At 41.8% G+C, this 19,856-nt stretch overlaps 1 protein-coding gene across 4 annotated transcripts in view; it reads left to right on the plus strand.

Annotated features, from left to right (window-relative positions):
- SH3PXD2B (SH3 and PX domains 2B) overlaps positions 1-19,856 on the plus strand; it is a 103,134-nt gene that overhangs the window by 73,801 nt on the left and 9,477 nt on the right. For 2 of the 4 annotated variants that reach the window (XM_081900036.1, XM_081900034.1), the window contains exons 6-10: positions 5,044-5,069; positions 6,846-6,881; positions 11,994-12,128; positions 14,925-15,029; positions 18,328-18,445. In XM_081900036.1, the coding sequence (XP_081756162.1) occupies positions 5,044-5,069; positions 6,846-6,881; positions 11,994-12,128; positions 14,925-15,029; positions 18,328-18,445 (420 nt within the window). Of the gene's footprint in view, positions 1-5,043; positions 5,070-6,845; positions 6,882-9,850; positions 10,961-11,993; positions 12,129-14,924; positions 15,030-18,327; positions 18,446-19,856 lie in introns of those variants that run through there. The other 2 variants (XM_081900035.1, XM_081900037.1) reach the window with 2 other exon arrangements.

Consider the following 19,856-nt stretch of genomic DNA (forward strand, 5'->3'; position numbering starts at 1 on the left):
AGTAACCACCGTTGAAACTTACTGGTTTAGGAATGCAGTAAGGCTGCTTGGATGGATCTGTGAAAGTCCCAGGACATGCAGGAACTGAAAGCCTCTTTGTATTCTTTCCATTTCTCAAGTTGAAATAGCCTTCCCCTTTCCCCCACTAGTGGCATAAAGGAGCGCAGCAATGAAGCTGTGAAAGTCTGATGTGTGCGACAAAAAAGCCATTGCTGAGTCAAGGGATTTAGCTGCTAACAGTTCTCATGCTGAGAGCCTTGAGCTTTCCATGCACAGACTCCTAAGTGGCTATTAAGAACAATCTGCTGTACTCTACCAGAGAGAAGCAACAGACAGGACAGATTACGCTCTTTGCTAGCTTCTTGTTCTTTCCAGTAACTTGTCTTAGAGACCTGTGTACATCCTTGTCATCTGTGTCCCAGTAATGTTAACGAGGGCAGAGCCATTCCTCTTAAAAGGAACACAATAAATATAATACACTGTGAGTTACACCATGGCAGGGAGAAGGAGATGCGAGGTTTTTGTCTGCAGCTACAGATCTGTGGTGGAATGTGCTTGACAAACATTTCTAGTGGCTTATCTAATTTTTGGTGCCTTATCTATAGATCTGCAGGATCACTGAATAGGAGGCCTCTGGGGATTGTGTGTAAAGCCTGCGCTTTGATTATACAGCACCAGAGCCTTACCTCTGGAATGGATGTTCAGAATTTCAAACATCCACAGAATTTAAACTCAAAAGACACACAGTGAATTAATTTGTCTCGTCCCTTTGTTAAAGCTATCCAAGCTGGTGGCCATCACTAAGTCTCGTGGGAAGAGTGAATTCCATAGTTAACTCTGCACTGTGTGAAGAAGTGCCTTCTTTCGTATGTCCTGATTCTTCCAGCATTCAGCTGCGTTGGATGGCCTTGCATTCTAATATTACAAAAGAGGGAGCAAAACTTCTCCCTATCCATTTTCTTCACACCGTACATAGTTGTGTACACTTCTGTCATGTTTCCTTTTACTCACCTTTTCTCTAAACTAAAAAGCCTCAAATTCTATAGTGTTTTCACATAGGGGAGTTGCTCCATCTCCTTGAACATTTTTGGTTGCCCCTTTCTCAACCTCTCCAGCTGTACAATATCCTTTTTGAGGCGAGGCGACCAGAACGGGACACAGTGTTCCAACATGGAATTCGCCTTTTTCACAGCTGCTTCACACTAAGCCAACATCTTTCTTGAACTCTCTTCAGAGGATTGAGTGATTCTCCTTCATACCTGATTTAAGCCTTAGCTTGTTCTTTAACCACCTTCCTTGACCTAATCTTTATTTAGTTTCTGCCCTAGAAAAACTGGATGTAGTAGTAGCCACACTTTGATTAAGGTAGCAGTCTAAAACTCTCAGATTCTTTTAGCCTAATCCTTTGGGCTATTCCTTGAAGGTCAGCAATACAGTTTTAAAATCCTCTTTCTGACATCTTTCTTCAAGGCTGCCTCTATGTGTATGTTTGAACCACTCCAGCGTGGCTTTTGTGCTTGCCTTCCCTGATTCTGTGGAATACCAATGTTTACATCTGTGCTTCTTTATTTTTATAATTATAAGACATTTTGAGCCCTAGATGGTGAAAAGTGGGACTATAGATTTTTAAAATAAATAATAAACACACAAACACATACACAGAGTCAGCTGACCTTATTTGCCTGCTGAGCCAGGCCCAGTCCTTATTGGTGGCTGTTTTGCAGGGTCCCCCCTTCAGATTTTTTGTAAGCTCCCTCCTTCCCCAAAGAAAAGTCTGCTGAGTCTAATGCCTTCCTCTTGTGCACAAATGGTGTCATTTTGGCTATAAAAAGAGCCATATTTCATAGAATGAATTTGCTATTGTATAGCATACTTAGAGACACGTAGCTAGGTGAAGGCTGAAACGGTATTTGTAGTAACTGATTGCTTCCTGCAGCCATCCTGCAGCACTGCCAGTAAATCAAAGCGAGGGAGCCAGGAGGAAAGATGGGTCAGAAAAAGAGTTCAGCTGATGTGAGCTTTCTGGTCAAACTCTATTTTTTGCATCAATTGCAATTAACAGGATTTTACTCAGGGTCAGTTTTAAATGTGATGGTGCTGATGTGAAAGTTGCCAAAACTCATTTTTCTCTTTAACGGTGCTTTGTGTAACTGTAAAAGATTATGACCGCACACTCACCCATGTATCTGCAGCCTCTCTTCAGGGCACCATAGCTACCATCTTGGCACAGGATAAGAGGCTTCTAAATACTACTCCAGAAATGTGAAGCACCCGTTTTTAAGTGCCCTCTGTGTTATCTTTATCCATCAAATTTAAGTTGACCAATGTGTTACATTTGAAGCTGGTGACGAGCAATATCAAATACCTTCCGTCATTTTGGAAGTCGTACAATATGGACTACAATTTATATTTTATATTAAAAATTTAAGCCTATTTCTCAGGCTGTATATATTTTGCACAAAAATAACTTCATGAGACAGATTGTGCTAGAGATTGTTTCTGAGTGCTCAGTTTGATTGCAGATGTTTTGTGTCCTGTTATGGAAGACATCAACTTTTTATTGAGAATTGTTCTCTAAACATCCTAGGGTTTGTTCCTAGAGGCCCAAAGATGGTACCAGGATTTCTGTACAGAGCAAGTGTTGAAAGTCTCCCATTAGTACTCATGCTTGGTGAGAAAAAATGAAGACTTGCCTTCTGTTTTGAGCATTCACTTTGTTGATCTTGTTTTTCTTAGAATGAGATGCAAAGACAAACACTGGTTTTGTTTCAAGATTGTCCGCATTTTTGGTAATGACTGGGTTCTGTAATTATTTTAGGGCCGATTGATTAGTATCCCCCTCCGCCACTGGGAAAACAGAACTGTGACCTAAAACATGTAACACCCCCATGTTCTTTCACTTGCTAGCCATTCTAAGAGGTATTTTTATGGGCCAATGCCACATTGCTTTCTCCTGTTTCAGAGTGGGGTGATAGGCAGAGGGGAGGAAGCTGCAGGTTGCTGCAAGCTGACTGCAGTTTCCTGTCTTGTCTTGAGTTACTGCTCTCAGAGGTGTATCTGGTCAACCCGAGAAGGTCCTGGCAAGAAAATAAAAGTGCAGGCTCCCTTCCCCCTCCTCATCCAGACAGAAAGGATAGCAGAAAAGTGATGGAAAGTGATGTGTTACACTTAATACATTTAGCAGACAAGAATAAAAAGCAACAGTTTTCAAGGTACTGCAGTTTTATGCTAGACAGGAAGAACTCAGTTGGGTCCCCATTGGAATCTCTGTCTCCCCTGGTGCCCAACAAGTAAAGAAAATGCTTAAGGCTGATACTGTCTTGATTATTATTGCCCCTCTGCTGATTGTCTGTTTCATGAGATTCTGATGGGGTTTAGATGTAATGTCAAACTGATTTGGTGTTATGTGTACAAGCAAGCCTGAGCCTCTGACGTCCACACCCCATACCACCACCACCCTTACTTTTCTGGTTCTCAGCAAACGTACATGGCCAGATTCTGGCGAAATGACAAACTGTGTAAACCTTAGTTTGCTCACATGCTTAGGAACCAGGCTCATGCCTGCTTGTGTATGTAATACTGTGGATTCCATATGATTGGCTATTTATCCTTTAGGCTTCTGCCTTTCCTATCATGTTTGCTGATCAAGCTGTGGTTGAGCATTATTACATCTTTTCTGAGCTGCTGTCTGTATTGGAGAATCCTCAGACCCAGGAAATTTACTTGAATCCATATGTTTTATTGAGTTGCTCTTTGGCCCCTATGTCTGGTTTCTAAGGCTATGAGAGCGCCAGCTGTTTCTCGCCAGAGTCTGTTGCTGGCATCCCTGGAAAGAGGAATGCAGTCTGCAGCACATCCTGTGAACGGTCACAGTTTTCAGTGCTCTTAACATAATTTTGCATAAGAAAAATGTTTTCTGTGATTTGGTGCAGATGCATTGCCCGTGTTCAAATTTAATGCTAAACCTGGTTTAGCACTACACAAATGTGATTCCTGCATTGCATGTGGTTGGACTAGATTATGTGTTGGGTCTCTTCCACCTCTACAGTTCTATGAGTCTATGACAGGCATCCCCAATCTGCGGCCCTCCAGATGTTTTGGCCTACAACTCCCATGATCCCTAGCTAACAGGACCAGTGATCAGGGGTGATGGGAGTTGTAGTCCAGAACATCTGGAGGGTCAAAGACTGGGGGTGCCTAGTCTATGAAATAAGTCTAATGAAAGGAAGCTTTTCATTAGACACAGTTCTGTTGATACCGGGTATATAATAAACCATCTTACATGGCTTGTTTTCAGGTGGTTTTTACCGGGAGGTAAATCTCCCTATAGTAACAAAATAAAAGATTGATCTTAGTGTGCCACATGTTCTTAAAGCAGCTTTTGTGGTCCCAAGAATTTTGTATAGGAATTGCAACTACTACATAGCAGCTTGTGTGAAATAGCTGTCATGGTTAGATCGGCCACATCAATATGAGGCCTCTCTATCAAGTGAATGCAGTTAGGCTTTTACTGAGAAGTTTATGTTAAAAGGAGGGGAAAGCTTAGTTGACAGCTATCATTTTAGCTGGTGTTGTGAGTCTGCCTTCAAACACTGCATTGGGTCAGTGCTTCATGTTTGTCAAATTAAAAGCACATGTTGGCTGGGTGAAAGGCTGGTATCTTTGTCACAGCTTTCATTTCTTGGAACAAAGGGGTGATTCAGGGACAGACACTGTATTTGCAGGAACTGTTTTGAGGTTTCTATTTACAAACAAGTGGTGTGCATATTTTATGAAACAATTTATAAAAAATAAATAAACCATTAGCAGCAACTTGAATGTGAAATTTATATCATATATAATTATTTTTGTTGAGATGTGTAAACTGCTTATAGATTTCTCAAAATATAAAGTGGTATAAAAGAAAAATAAATACAGTTGCAGATTCTGGACCAAGAACTATCCAAAGTTTGGACTCTTCTTCATGCTAACAACTTATGTGCAGCCATATAGACAGGGCTTGTTACGTTGTCTTGTTAATCAAGTTTATTTTCTCTTTCTCAGGGAACCAATTGGAAAGAAGAGATCTGGTAAGGCAATTACTTGTTTTATCCCCCTTCTTGATCTTTTATAAAGCTAATGGAATTGACCACAGCCAGTGACCACTTGACAGCTGGACTGAACCACGTGTTCCACAGGCCACCTGTATTATACTACTTCTCTTTGATGAGGTGGAAGAGATTGGACGAATCTGTCACAGAAGTGCTGTTTCTCTTTGACTTTTGTCCTTCTGTCACCCTCTCTTTTGTTTCTACTTCTGTGAGGGTGATCCCATTACAGATCTGGTCCAGGAAGCCTAAAAGGTTCCCCACCCTGTTCTACAGGGTTGCAGTGTATGAGAGCAGATTGGCACAGTAACCATCTGTTCTGTTTATAGCTAGGATTGCAGTTTAGCCAAAATGTCATTGTCCATTTTTGAAGTTGGCTTTGGTCAATGAAGGCAGGTTAAACATGGCACTTGAAGTGTAGTGCACTTGTGATGAACAATTATATGCTAATAGCTGTCAGTAGGAGTGATCAGTAGTCTTGTTTACTAACTTGGCATTTGGAGCTGCTATATTCTGTGCTGCTGCATCACTCCCACCTTGTTCCCCAGCACAGCTGATTATGACTCCTGTCTGTGCATGTCTGCCATCTTTCACTGCAACACCTAGTCTAGTTGCAGTTTACACTACATATAGTTTGCCTGTATGCTGAATGATGGTTGAGGTAGGCAGTGAATAATAGGAGAGGCTGCAGAGTTTGCACAGTAGAAATGAAAGAAAGGGAAAAATAGTAACCTGTTTAGAAGCAAGATGTGTGAAACGTGTTCTTAGAGGGCTCTTCCTTTGAGTTCAGAAAATGCTTTGAGCCGAAACTTGGGCATGCATCGTTGTAAACATCAGCAGGAGGCTTTGTTCTGAGCCGTTCTGTTTTCTTTTGTATTCGTTATTGCATTTGTCAAAGAAGACCAATTTCCTTTTCTGCTTGCTGTTTGGTGCCTGGAGCTGATTGCGGCAAACAGAGGACCTCCAAGGGCAGTATTCCCTACAATAATCTACAATGGATTCATCCTTCCGTTTTAGTCAAAGGAGCGTAACAATCACACACATACCTGCTTGCCCAGTAGCAGTTTGTGCTTGAACATGCAAATCCTTTTGCATTGGCTCTGAAACTCAGTGCTAGCTGATTGCACTCCCAAACACCAGCAAACCAGGAACCCCACCCTGCAGGGCAACTAAACACCTGCCTGCTTCTTTCAGCTTCCTTAGTGGAGTACTATGTACTTTTGAATTTTGCCGGCATGAAAACACAATGAACTTTATAATAAGTTTATTTATTCCCAGTGCAGAAATACTGGTCAGTTTGTTTTTGCAAACCTGAGTAACTTAATCCCATGGAGCATATTCTAGTTTATAAATACACCCACACACAACATTAAAGGAAGGTAGAGATATTGGATCCTATTCAGGTAGTTACATGTCGCTCAAGAAGATTGGGCACATATTCTATGTTGCTGTGATCTGCCAAAGGATTACTGCTTGCTCAAGTTTGTTCTTGGTTTTTACTTCGAGTTCTCCCCAGATTGCTCTCTCTCTCTCTGTGTGTGTGTGTGTGTGTGTATCTGTATCTGTGTGGTGCCTTTTGACCACATGAAGATCTGCACTTGCAGTAGGAGTTCATTATTAGTATTATGATTATCTTGCCTCATCTTGACAAATGGAGACAACACACGGTTGTTAATCTTTCATTACCTTTGCATCTGTATATTTATATTCTTTTTTGTGTCCTCATTGCCTTTCTCCACCATTTTGTTCCTCCATCAGGACTTATCCAGAGAACGGCTTCTTTCCTTCTGAGAGGTAGTAACAGTAGCTTGTTGCTTGGGCCTTGCTTTCACGTTTCCTCCCTGCTGGGCAACACGTGCTGTTCCTCTTGGGCAGTCTAGGCTCCTCTCTCTTGCCACTGCTTTGTCAGGTTGCTGCTTTCCGTTGGGTAGGGAGTGCTGGGGTGGGTAGGGGATGTTCATTAAAAAATCTCCATTGAATAGCACTGAGGATAAGCAAATGAAACCCAACTAGGATGGTTTGCAGCCCGTTACATGGCAACTCTACTGCTTTGCTGGTGGTGGTTTCAAGGTTTGGGTGATAGATGGGAATAAATTACACCGTGGCTTTAATGGCAGGGGAAAACTGGAATTGTTGAGTGATTGGGAGCACTGCCACATCTGACACAAATGAACAGCTTTTGCACATTTGCATGTTCATTTAAATATATGCAAATTGCCATTGATCAACATTTAGATGCAAATACTGATACTTAGATGTGTCAATCCTACGCTTTTTCCTCTTTTTAATGGAATCTGGAATCTTGCAAAATTCTGTCTAGATTTGCCACTTTGAAGGGAAAGTTTAGGTGCTTAGTTGTGAAAGGTTGTGCTGGCATCTAAATTTTAAGTGACAATGCCACACTCACCCATCTAGCTCATTGTGCATATATACTTGTCCTTAATTTAGCTAGTATGCATGTACTAGGGTGGCTATTAATTAATTTATTTTTAAAGCTCTTTGTAAATAATTGGAAGGCTGTTTTTAAAATCTTGTTCTGCTGGGTAATTGTTCTTGGCAGCCCACTTGGCCTAAATGGACGTGTCAGGTGATTATGTATTGATCAACAGGAATTAAAGTACATCTCCACAGTCTGACAAAGCTTATCAATAAATGTGAGCTGCAGTGGAAGCCTCATAGGATTCTATGATCATTCATAACTTGTCTCGTTCTTTGGGTATGAAAGGATGTGTGAGTTTGTGTGAGGGGGGGATCAAAGCCAGTTTAAGAAGTCAAAAGAGGGCATAAATTTTTGCCCAGCCTACAGGTCAGCCTTCTTCAGAGCATGAGATCAAATAACTGAGCATATTAAAGAATCTTAAGTGACCTATAACTTTGTTGTTGTCTTTGGAGTAGATGAGAAATTGGTCTGGATCCATGACTTAGCAGGCAATCTTACAAACAAGACTAATGTGAGAAGGTCAAAACCTAGATTTGCAATTTTAAGTAGATCCATTCTCTAACTGTAAACATGCCTCAGTCGTGAGGCTCTTGCAGAGCGAAATATGTTGTATGTATGTCTCTTCTGGTGACAGGTCACCAATTCACAGATCTATATAGCATTCTCAAGTCCAATATTTGTTCATAGAATCCATTTGTTTCTTGGTCAAGTTGAGTCTACTTCACACAGGCATGTTCATTGCTTGGTATCTAATCTTTTGGTGATTTCCAACCATAAGTGTGATCTGTCATCACTGAGGTTGTTGGGTGATATGAAAGTCCCATCTGTTGTGAATTGTGATCAAACGGCAATCCTGGCTCCTGTTACCTTCTCTCAGGAGGCTAAAAAAAGCAGTGCTACTTTTAAGAGCTCATGTTTGTCCCAAAGAAGGCCACTTTTCTTGTTAACTCAGCCTCACAGCTTAGTGGTTGAGAATAATTGTCCTGAGAGGGAATCAGCTGAAAATAATCCTCACCTTTTCCGCTCAGTGCTGTTTACTGCATTGTGTTGCTGTTTTAATAGGTAGTTTGGAGGTGCCAGAGTTGCTTGTTGAAGCTGCAAATAGCCCAAGAACACTATGAGTAATTATATAGGGGGGGTTGGGGTCCGGAAAAGGGTTCCTTTCTCTTCATCCTGTGGTTGTTTTCCTATTATGGTCAAGTCATTCTGTGCTTGGGTCTAGTCAGTGTGGTAGTTGGCCTCAGACAGGAGGTGGGACCTACAGTCCTACAGCGCATTATTTTCTCAAAGTTATATTTGTTTCTTCCTGGCAACATATTCCAATACACTTCACTGTATTGGGAGCTTTAATTAGTAGTAAGTAGGGCTTTGCATTGCTCACCTGGAATGCTGAGGGAAGTTGGTTTGGATCTAACATAGTAGAAAATGCCCTTTTATTCCTTACAGTGGACATTCCTTTTATTCCTTACAGTTCTTTTTTCAAGTCTCATGTAAAACTGACTTTCCTAGAAATTGAATTGTTCGGCAAGCTTAGAATCCAATAAACTAAAAGCTGCTACAACCTTGCCAAAATCCTTTGATCCTTTGGCTGTGCCACACGGTGCTGTTCTTTCTGCAAGGCTGCCATCTCTTTCTCTGCTGCAGTTTTCATTGTGGAGTTTCCCGTCTGTTTTCTCCAGTCAAACCAGTCCATTTTGATAAAACTAGCTTTGTTGCCCTCATTTGAGCATTGACTATTTTCACTGCCCTCCAGGATCCCTGTTGCTCAGTTTTCTTTAACCCTTGAAATGTTTGAGGCCCCCTTTAGGTCATTTCAGAAACTTCTGAGGGCTTTGGGCTCTCTGGCTTTTATTACATGAGAGTGCTTTGCTATCTTCAGGAGCCCAGAGAACCAAGAAATAGTGTTTCATGGGAAAGCTCTGCTTCAATCAACATGGGTTTTTAAATACTCACCTCAAATTTCCTCTGTGCTGAAGGTGCAAGTGGGAACTAATTATGGAAGTCTTGGCTTTCTAAATGATACCTTTTAAGTGTTGCCTTTAAATCTTTAGATAGTCTACAAGCCAAAGAAAAGTATCAGGGTTCTGGGTCATAAGTCCAGAGCTTGATTGGGATTTGCATGCAGGTCTCTGAGTGACTTACTGTAGAACTGCAAGGTTGCACACTCCCAGTTGCTTTACAGTAGCAACAACTGAGAAACTTTCACCTAGATTAAGTCGCTTAAAAAAAGGTGGGGTCAGGAATGGATTTTTGTGTTAAAGGACATGTGAGCTTGGTTCTGGTACTGATCACACCTTTCTTTTGCCTAGAGCAGTAATGGCGAAAGTTGGCCCTCCACCTGTTTTGGGACTACAATTCCCACCATCCCTGACCACTGGTCCTGTTAGCTAGGGATGATGGGAGTTGTAGTCCCCAAACAGCTGGAGGGCCAAGTTTGGCCATCACTAGCCTAAAGTATAGAGGAGGGAAGAAACTTTTGCAGCTCCCCTTAACCCAGCAAAACTTTATTTGTTAAGAGGTGGACAAGTTATATAGGAAATGCACCCAAACTATGAAAAGAGATCAAAGGTTTAGAAGAAAAGGTGATTTCTAACTCTCCCACCATCAAGCACCATCTAATTAAATGTTTCCCCCCTTTCCTTTGCTGTTAAGATGGGGGGTCAAACTTAAAAAAGAATTTGCGTGCATGTAGGTTAACCAGATAGTAAATGTGGTGTAAAATAAAACACATAAGAACAAGAATCAGTGTGTGATCAGTTTACTTCGTGTCTTCTGAACAGAAACATTTCATAGGTGAAAGGAACGGCGCAGGAACATGTTAAAAGCAAAAGTGACTTATGGTATTTGCAGCCAAGAATAGCATTGCCCTTGAGACTGCAGTCGGGTACTTTTATGAGAGAGCAAGTCCCCTTGAACTCAGTGGGATTTACTTCTAAGGAAACATGCATAAAATTGGGCTGTTACTTAGAGTGTATGGGATTAAAGTTCCTCCTTGGTGCATGTGACATTGCACAGAAACAGAAGGGTTTGATGGCCATAAGAAATGGTCCTCTAAGGGAGCATGTTTTGTTGCACCTCTCTCTCTCTCTCTCTCTCTCTCTCTCTCTCTCTCTCTCTCTCCTCCCTCTTAACATTCGGTTTCGGATACATTTATCTTTGTGAGTAAACACTGCTGCCCCTTAGTGGCTCTGAATTTATTTGTTTTATTTTTAAGCAAACCACAGATTTCTTAAAGAGTTTATTTTCCCCTAGCTTCTTTCTTTGCATGGATAAGCTGAAAACATTTTCTGGGCCTTACAGGTTTTCCTTTTTCGTTTCTTTTCCTTTCCTTTATCTCCTCTGCATCTGCCCTACAAACAGCAGCCAGGATGATGATCTGGAATACAAAGGAAGAGCCATGTGTTAAACTGCAAAGAGCAGCTGAATTCTTGAGGTCTGTGGTCCTTGTAGCCCAAAACCACATCCTCCGGAAGTACAAAGCTTGAGTTCTTGCTGGGCCAGATGGAATGACCACAGGAAATGACTCCAGATAGTCATCTTTGGCAAAAAGCCATGCAATACCCTAATGTAAGGGGAGAGTTACTCTCCCTTGCAATTAATGTAGATTTCCCCACCACCAGTTGAAATTAAGCTCTCTAGATAGGCTAGCTGTGCTTAATTGGAAATATCCTAATTGCAACATAGATTTGAAAAAAGGCTTTTGAATTACCATCCTCCTTCTTAAACATTTCATCATTTTTAAACAACCAAGTTAAGAGTGAGGTCTTGCAAGTTTATTAGCGTAATCAGATTTTTGCCCCAACAACCGTATACTGTAGCCTAATCCTGCAAAGTTTTGAGTTAGTGGAATTTTTGCCGAAGACTTTGCTCAGGACTCTGCTCTGAAAGTAATTCTTCCTACATCTTATTTTGACTACAATACCCAGTCACTTTCCTTGCATGCCCTGATGTGACTACACTGGCTACCAATTAGTTTCCAATTCAAAGTGCTGGTTTTGGTCTATAAAGTATTGTGCTGTTTGTACCCAAATATCGCAAGGACCACTTTTCACATGAATCAACATGGGCATCTGATACCCATCTCTATGCTCTCCCCTGAGGGAGGATGTGGAGGGTGGTGGCATGAGAATGAGTCTTCTCAGTGGCAGCTCCCTGTTTATGGAATGCTTTCCCCAGAGGGCATGCCTGGCGCCATCACATTTTAAGTTTATTAGACATTCATAGGGTGTGGTGTGTGGTATCGTAATTGCTTCTCTAGCTCAGAGCATGCGACAATGGTATCAAGTAAGTATCAAGAAGGACCTATCTGCACCAATCTCAATTGTCACCTGTTTCCATCTCTCCATCACCTTGCCTCTTAAAGCTCACATTGGGCTCTTAAGATGTTGTCATGATCACGAGAAAAGCACATTATAGTCTGTAGCACATGTGGAGACCTAATGTTTGTCTTGTTCCCTATGACACAGGTGGAGATTTGGCATCTGCAGATCCCATGTTCCTGGAGCAGTATGTGGTGGTGGCAGATTACCAGAAGCAAGAGAGCTCTGAGATTAGCTTGTGTGCTGGCCAAGTGGTGGACATAATTGAGAAGAATGAATCTGGTAAGGAGAGTGCAATGGAAGCTTTAAATTAGATATATGCCTTGAGATTTCAATAAGGCTTTTGACAAAGCCCCCTTTATAGACTTGCAGAGAAACTGGTAAAATGTGTACTGGACAAGATAATTGTTAGGTGGATTTGTAGCTGGTTCACTGACTCCTCGGGAGGTGGAGGACTCTCCTTCATTGGAGATTTTTAAGCAGAGGTTGGATGGCCATCTGTCATGTAAAGCTAAAAATGTAAAGGACCCCAAGGTGGTTAAGACCAGTCAAAGGCGACTATGGGGTGTGGCACTCATCTCCGCTTTCAGGCCGAGGGAGCCAGCATTTGTCCACAGCTTTCCGGGTCATATGGCCAGCATGACTAAACCACTTCTGGCACAACAGACACCGTGATGGAAGCCAGAGTGCATGGAAACGCTGTTTACCTTCCCGCTGCAGCGGTACCTATTTATCTACTTACACTGGTGTGATTTCGAACTGCTAAGTTCGCAGAAGCTGGGAGAGAGCAACAGAAGCTCACCCCGTCGTGCAGATTTGAACTGCTGACCTTCTGATCAGCAAGCCCAAGAGGCTCAGTGGTTTAGACCACATCACCACCCGCATCCTTTCTTTTACCTTTACCCGTCATATACAATCTAGCTGAGATTCCTGCTTTGCAAGGGGTTGAACTAGATGACCCTCGGGGTCCCAAATCTACAATTCTGTGATTCTATGAAAAGAGCTTGTAAACGGGATCTCCTGTTCCTTGTAGGCTTCAAATGAGATCTGAAGCCCAGTGCCTGTTTTGTGGAGGTGGATGAGACATTTAAGCAGGCTAGCATCTATCTATATAGGAGGGTCATGCATCTATCAGCTTGTGATGACTAACATCTACATGCAATAAATGCCAAGGTTTAAGGGCTTCTATTGCAGCCTCTGATACACAAATCACTCAGCTATATGCTTTAGGTGGTATTGTCCTTGGCAACAAGTTACACAGGCACAAAGCTCCCATTTCAGAGTCAACATATTACATTAATAAAAGGACCATGCCATTCTTAGTTGCCAGTCCAGCTTTTTTGATGGGAAAGTAATGTGCTCACCTTCTTACAATTATCTTAGTTTATTTAGTAACATGACCCATTGTAGAAGGAGCTATGCTTAGAATTAAATTAATGTCTTTCTTTCCCCACCCAAGGAAATAATATATACAATACTTTTGCCTTCCTTATTTAAGTAAAATAAGAAGTCGCCTTGAAAAATAGCTTTGGACTTGCATTTTGACAACAGAGAAACTTCTACTATAGGATTATAATAGTAGGCGATTTGTTTTTTTCAGCACAATGAAGCAAATTACTTACTGCTCAATTTCTATCCACCAGCCATCCATTGTGAAGCAGTGACACCAACGTTGTTGCTGTTTCAAAGCACACTGTGCTGAATTTTTATGGATAATTTTAAACTTCACACTATTCTCTTATTGAATAGCTTTCTATAAATTACCATCTTGATTTGCTTCGATGTCATATAGAGGTCAAACCATTTCATAGTTATTCCCTGAATACCTTGTGTTACCATTCAGAATAGGGTTTTTTTATGAATTCTGAATTCACATAAAAAGACAAGTGCACAATAAATTGAATTACTGTATTAATTAAGCTGGGTTTATTGTCCGAGCTCAACAACATAAAGAGAATGATAAAGAAATAAAATTATCTATGTGTAAAAGTCAACTCCCAACGTTCTGTCATTCTCCCCAAACATTGTGTTATGCTTAGTGCGACTAAGAAAGTCTTAAGGCAGAGCTATGCAAACACAGTCTTGCTTGTTTCTCTGCAGCTTCCATTGGGTTCTGTGGAACATTATGGGCTGCTGTCTAGGACCTAGTTGAGAGGGTTGTTGACTGTTTTACTCTCCAGAATCAGCAGCAGGTTTAGCTGGTGTCTCTTCACCCCTGAAATGGCTTCCATTTTCATATAACAAAAACTACTACCTGAAGACAATATTGTGGAGGAGGCAAAATAATGCCAATCTCCCCTGCTCCTGACAGGCTAAATAATATCCCTTCTCCCCTTTCTGAAGGCTCTTCCAGTGCTGATCTACTTTCTAGCAGGTGACATAAAACTTTATAAGCTTATTGGAGACTTTCCAGAAGAACTGAGCTCTTTTTATATAGACCAAGTGATTTAGCGTTTAAGGACATCCTGCCAATTTGATGTAACGTTTGCGATTGGGAAGCAGTATAGGGTATAGCTATGATTATGTCAATGATTTTAAAATATGTGATCATTTTAATAAAAAAATATTCAAACATTGTGTGACCTTCTAAAGATTTAGTGTCTGTAGTAGTGTGGGAGCAGCTGAGATGTGATAACTCTGAGAACGTTTTCTCCCATAGCCTAAAATAAAAGAAGAGCCAATTCCTTGGAGGTTGGTTTTATTTATTTGTGGGTTAGAACATGTATTTTAGTGTAAACACAGAATTCCAGGATCTTACAACAGATGAAAGTACAATTTTATGAAAACATTTCCAAAATAGTAAGTTCTTTTTTTAAAAAAAAATCATTGCTTCGTGAAATAGAACATTGACAGATTAAAAAGATATTCAGTAACGAGTGGAAAGCCATGAAGGAGGGAGACAATTGCACTTCACAGTGTAAGGTAATACATTATCTTGGTCCAGCCACTGAGAAAGTGTTCTCCTTCTCTTGTCCCACCCAGCTGTTTCTCCACAGCTGGAATGGATGGAATGGGTTCAGTTCCAAAGTGAGAACTTAATGTGGCTTTTCAGCTAATGCTATTTCCCTTTCCCTTTAGGCTGGTGGTTTGTGAGCACATCAGATGAACAAGGATGGGTCCCAGCTACATGCTTAGAAGTTCAGGATGGAGCCCAGGATGAATTTTCAATGCAACCTGAAGAAGGTGAGAAAATGGCTTAAGAGAAGCTCCCCAATAATTCCTGGGTTTATTATTTGAACTGCTCTAGTCCAGCTAAATTTTTCAGGCTGTTGTCCAGGGAGCAAAAACTCCAGTTTGGTTTGCATTTTAAAAAGTCCTAACATCTCTCCTCTCTAGCAAGCTCCCATGAAGGCTGAACTGGATATCACTGACAGAGAAGGTGGTGCTAATGAGCTTGCTTGAGCCTTTCCCAGCCTTCAGTATCCAACTTTTCCTCCATCTTTGAGCCACAAGCCACACCAGCCTTTGATATGAAGAGCACATATTCTGAATTAAGACATCTGAATGGGTGCTTTGTTGGGTAATTTATTTTTTTTATGACAGCTGCTGTTATCCTATTGCATTGCACCTGAATAATATTTGATACAGCTGTCCACACTGGAAAGTCCCAAGTGGTTTACATGGACTCCACGGTGGTTTCTCTTCCCCTTTCTGCTCAAGTTCACATGCACTTATTTTCAACAATGCGGCAACAGCAGGTGCTCCTGTGACATTTGCTAGGTCCTCCCCATGGTGGCTTCTTGTGATGGAATGAGAAATGCAGAGACAGACATCAACAAAACAGGTCTAAAGTGTCAAAAGTGCACAACGCTTTTTGAGGAACTTCTTGAGTTTGTTGTGATTTCTTCGTTCCTTCCTTTTTTAGAAGGTGCAGATACTTCTCATTTCTAATATGACGCCTTTGTTAAGCAAAGCATCCAAGTCTTTCATATGAGCTGTGGAGGGATCAAGGTGCATTGTCTGGTTGTGGAATTGTCTGCTCTATTAAACAAGGCTGATACTTCCAAGGAGTGAAGAGCTGCCTCCTTACACCCTGTTTTGTCCCTCTCCTGCTTCCCCAACATGCTCCTCCCAGTCCCATGGAGATACTGGTCTCTTCCCAGGCACGTGGGCCGCCGTCGGACTCTTGGGGACTTGTACACCAGTGGATGGGGTCAAGGTGGATGCCGTGGAGATTGCTTTTATTGACCTCCATTTGTGCTTTGGACATTTGTCTACTTCCCGTTTCTGCATGTGCTGCCCATTGTGGTGTTTGCATGCGTTGTTGCATGTAATATATTACTCATTCACTGGGAATCCACCCTTTGTATTTCCTTGTGTGCATTGCTGGTCATATATGTTAAACCCCCACCCACCCCTCTTTCTCCTGCTTCTGGTACTTACTGTGTCAATGCCTCATGATTTAGGAGTTCTGGTCTTCTGTGCCAGACTAGAGAGGATGTTAAGTGCTCCTTTACATTCAACTTGCAAGTGCTAAAAAATGCAAATTGCATTGAGTGGGCTGATAATTACTGGGCTACAGCTGGCATGGTGAGAGAATTTTTCTCTTTGTTTCCCCTGTTATGGTCTTAAGGAAAATCTCAGAAGCCAGTATTTGTTCTAGGAGACATTTCTCCTCCAAAGCAAATACCACCTTTCAAAAGAGGAATTTCCTCAAGACTCCAAGGATATGTGCATGCAAAGTTTAAATTCTCCCTCCATAACTGCTGTGAGCCTATAAATTATCACACACACACACACACACACACGCACACACGTCCGGCTGATGCAATTAATAAGCACACACTAGCATGTTAAATATGAAGATACATTTAATGTCTTGTCTGGTTGCCCTTAGTTGACTCAGATATTTGCTTCTTGCACAGTGTTTCTAGCTTATCTTAAATCTAGAAGGAAAACAAAGACTGGCACAGACCTGCTGGATGTAATCGGCCACATCTCAGAGTTTTCGTGCTTTGGCTGTGTTCCTTATAATTCCTGTTGCATCCTGATGCCATGACATCTGTTTGATGCTCTGCTGATGTGCTTCTGATTTGTCAGGAAGTACAGCGTGGAGCATGTTGGTTGTGTGCTCAGGCACTTGGAACACATTTTATGGCTAAACATTTCAGGTGGACACATACATCCACTGAAGTACCTCATCGTGAAGTTGGCAGTTCAAGGTTATGTTAGTCTAACCAAGTGCTTGTCCACACTTTGCTTGTCCCTGAGTGGTTTTCTGCTTGCCCCACCACTTCCCCGGGAAAACCTGCACTGAATGGAAGGAAATATAAGTCCACGAAAAACCTGCTCCGAATCAGCAGTAAAGAGTGGCTTTTCCTGGAGAATGTGGCAACTCAAACTGAAGTGTGGATGAGCTCATATACTGCAGTTCTGTGAGTGGAAAGGACTGTGCATGTTGTTTCAGCTCTTCCTGCCAGAGATATCATTAAACTATCATTAAACTAGCTGTGAAACTGATTCCTGGCTCTGCACGAGGCATTTCTAGAAATGGGGACTGCAGATGAGTATTGAATGCCAATGGCAGTCTTGCTGAGGCAGACTAGCTGGCATCACTTTGGCAGCTGTGCATAGGGAAAGCAGGCCACAAAAGCATTATTTGTTATTTGTCAGTAATGCAGGTGGTGTGTGTGTGCTTGGATTTCTTGCTTCTCTTTCTGTAGAGTTGTCGTGATTATGTTTTTAGTGATACCAAGTTCTTCCGCCTAGTCTTAGCTAGCCGTTACTTCCTTTTCCTCTGGATCGTCACTGGAAATTGGTTACAAGCCTTATGGCTCTGGTGTTGGCATAATGCGCATTCCCCCAGAACTTTACCCACAGTCTGGTACTAGGGAGGATGGAAGGCAGTGGCAGCTAACCTGGAGTTATTGCAGGAGCTGTGAAATAGCTGCTTATTGGAGTGGTGTGGTTCCTTGAGTGCTATAACTTGGAAGGAGCATGGTCTCTTTAATTGCGCAGGAGAAGCTATCTGTGAGTCTCTGGTGTTACAGCGCTCATGTGAGTGGAGCACTCAAATGAACACTTGTGCACCCAGATAAAGCTGCTGAAACAACATTGGAACTGATGCTTAAGGTGTTTAGTATTGGACACTTAGGGCTAATGGAAAAGCAGATTCTTTTTAGAACAGGCCTGTGCAACACCCCACCCCTGACAAGCCCGGCGTACGCAGTCCACCTCATTTCCACTGACCACCTATTACAGCTGCCTGTCTTCAATTGGAAAAACAGAGAGGTTGTCACGCACCAGGCAGGGGCTGATAGGGTGTATTAGACTTGCAGGAGGGTATTACAAGTTATGTGACTAGATTTTTGGAAGCTTGTGTCAGGTGGATAGGCTCTCAACCCCGGTGTGTGATGCACCCGATTGCCAACCTTCCCATGCCGTGTAATCCAGTTCAGAGTGCTAGACTTAAATAAAGTTTGAAGAGTTTTCAAAACAGGGACAAGCTTTGTTTTCTTCTCTTCTATTTTGCTCCCAACAGAGGAGAAGTATATGGTCATTTACCCCTACACTGCTCGGGACCAAGATGAAATGAACCTGGACAAAGGGGCTGTTGTGGAGGTGATCCAGAAAAACCTGGAAGGATGGTGGAAGATCAGGTACCTTTCATTTGGGGTTAATGAAGAAGAATCAATGGGAGGCAGGCATGCCCGAGTATAAGGGACAAGCTACTTTTATTTTTTTATTACTGCAGTCTTGTGTACTAAAACCCAATGATGTTTATCTCTGTCTCTTGCAAAGCACCCTTAGGAGATGGTAGCTTCCATCCAGGAAGGGACAGAAGGAAAGATCAGGTTAAGACACACAAAGCTCCAACAATGACTGATGTAGAGGAATGCATTTTGTGGCATTCTGCTCTGTTTCTAGGAGATAAAAACTAGACAACACAAGCTCTTGGAGGAAGAGGAGTGGACACACAGAGGCAATACTTTAATGTTGAAAGGAATTGCTTCTTGCATTATGAACAGATGGCAATGAGATGCCCTGAAAATCTCATTGGCACATTCTGGTATATAAGGTGGTCTCGCCAACATATTTGTGGGGTTCGGAAACATGTGAAGGAAACTATCCAAAAGGTAACAAGGCATGATGTGCCACTGAAGCTACATTTTCATATCACAAAACGGTGGGTGCAAAGAGGTGCGTCCTTCGGCTATTAAAAAAAAAAACCTTTAAAGATGCTGTAATGCATAGGGGGAAAAGGTACTCGAATGGTTGAGTTGGGGGAAGAGGTTGTAGAGAATGCCCTGAACCATGCTCCTTTTTTGGCTCAAACTGCATGCTGCTGCAGTTGTCTTTGCAGTTAAGGGCACTTACTTCCTTTTAGTGGTAAAATGTGTTTATCACACAGTCTCTGCTTTAAACCAAACCAACACACACAGCACTGTCACAATGACTGCAGCTGGAAGTGCTGGATTGTGCACAGGTTGGTTCATTAGATGCAAAAAAAGTGTGTTATTTTAGTACCTACTTTTCGTAAGAGACCCATTTCTACACTTCTGACTCCAACATAATGAAACTGCAGACTGATGAGTGAAATCCTCCAGCCTCCTTAAATTAAGGGGGGAGGTCTCCCATCTTTCTGTTCTTTTTGCCTGGTATATTTCTTGCTCCTCAATCAAAGCATCTCTCTCAATTGTCCACTCTGTTTGCTGTTGAACAAGCCATCCATCTATCAGATTTTTGCATCTGTGTTGCCTAAAGAGGCTGCTGTTTGGTTTTGGTTTGTTTTTCTTTAATAAAAAAAGATTCTGGCTATAGATTTTTGAAGTGTTTAGTACAGCTTTGTTCACCACTTGAGAATCAGCTGTATCCACCAGCCTTGTAACGGGACAGCTAAAATATGGTTCACATTTGCAATAGAAAATGGTTGAAAATGTATGTGTTAATCAGATGGGGCAAAAATACAACACCCTATTTACAAGGCAACTACAGCCATATTGATCAGGGCCATAACAGAACTCAAGCAGAAATAATGGGCAAACTAAGCACAAAAAAAGAATGTCTTGA

Source organism: Podarcis melisellensis, assembly GCF_964234715.1.
Source record: "Podarcis melisellensis genome assembly, chromosome: 2".
Lineage (NCBI taxonomy): Eukaryota > Metazoa > Chordata > Lepidosauria > Squamata > Lacertidae > Podarcis > Podarcis melisellensis.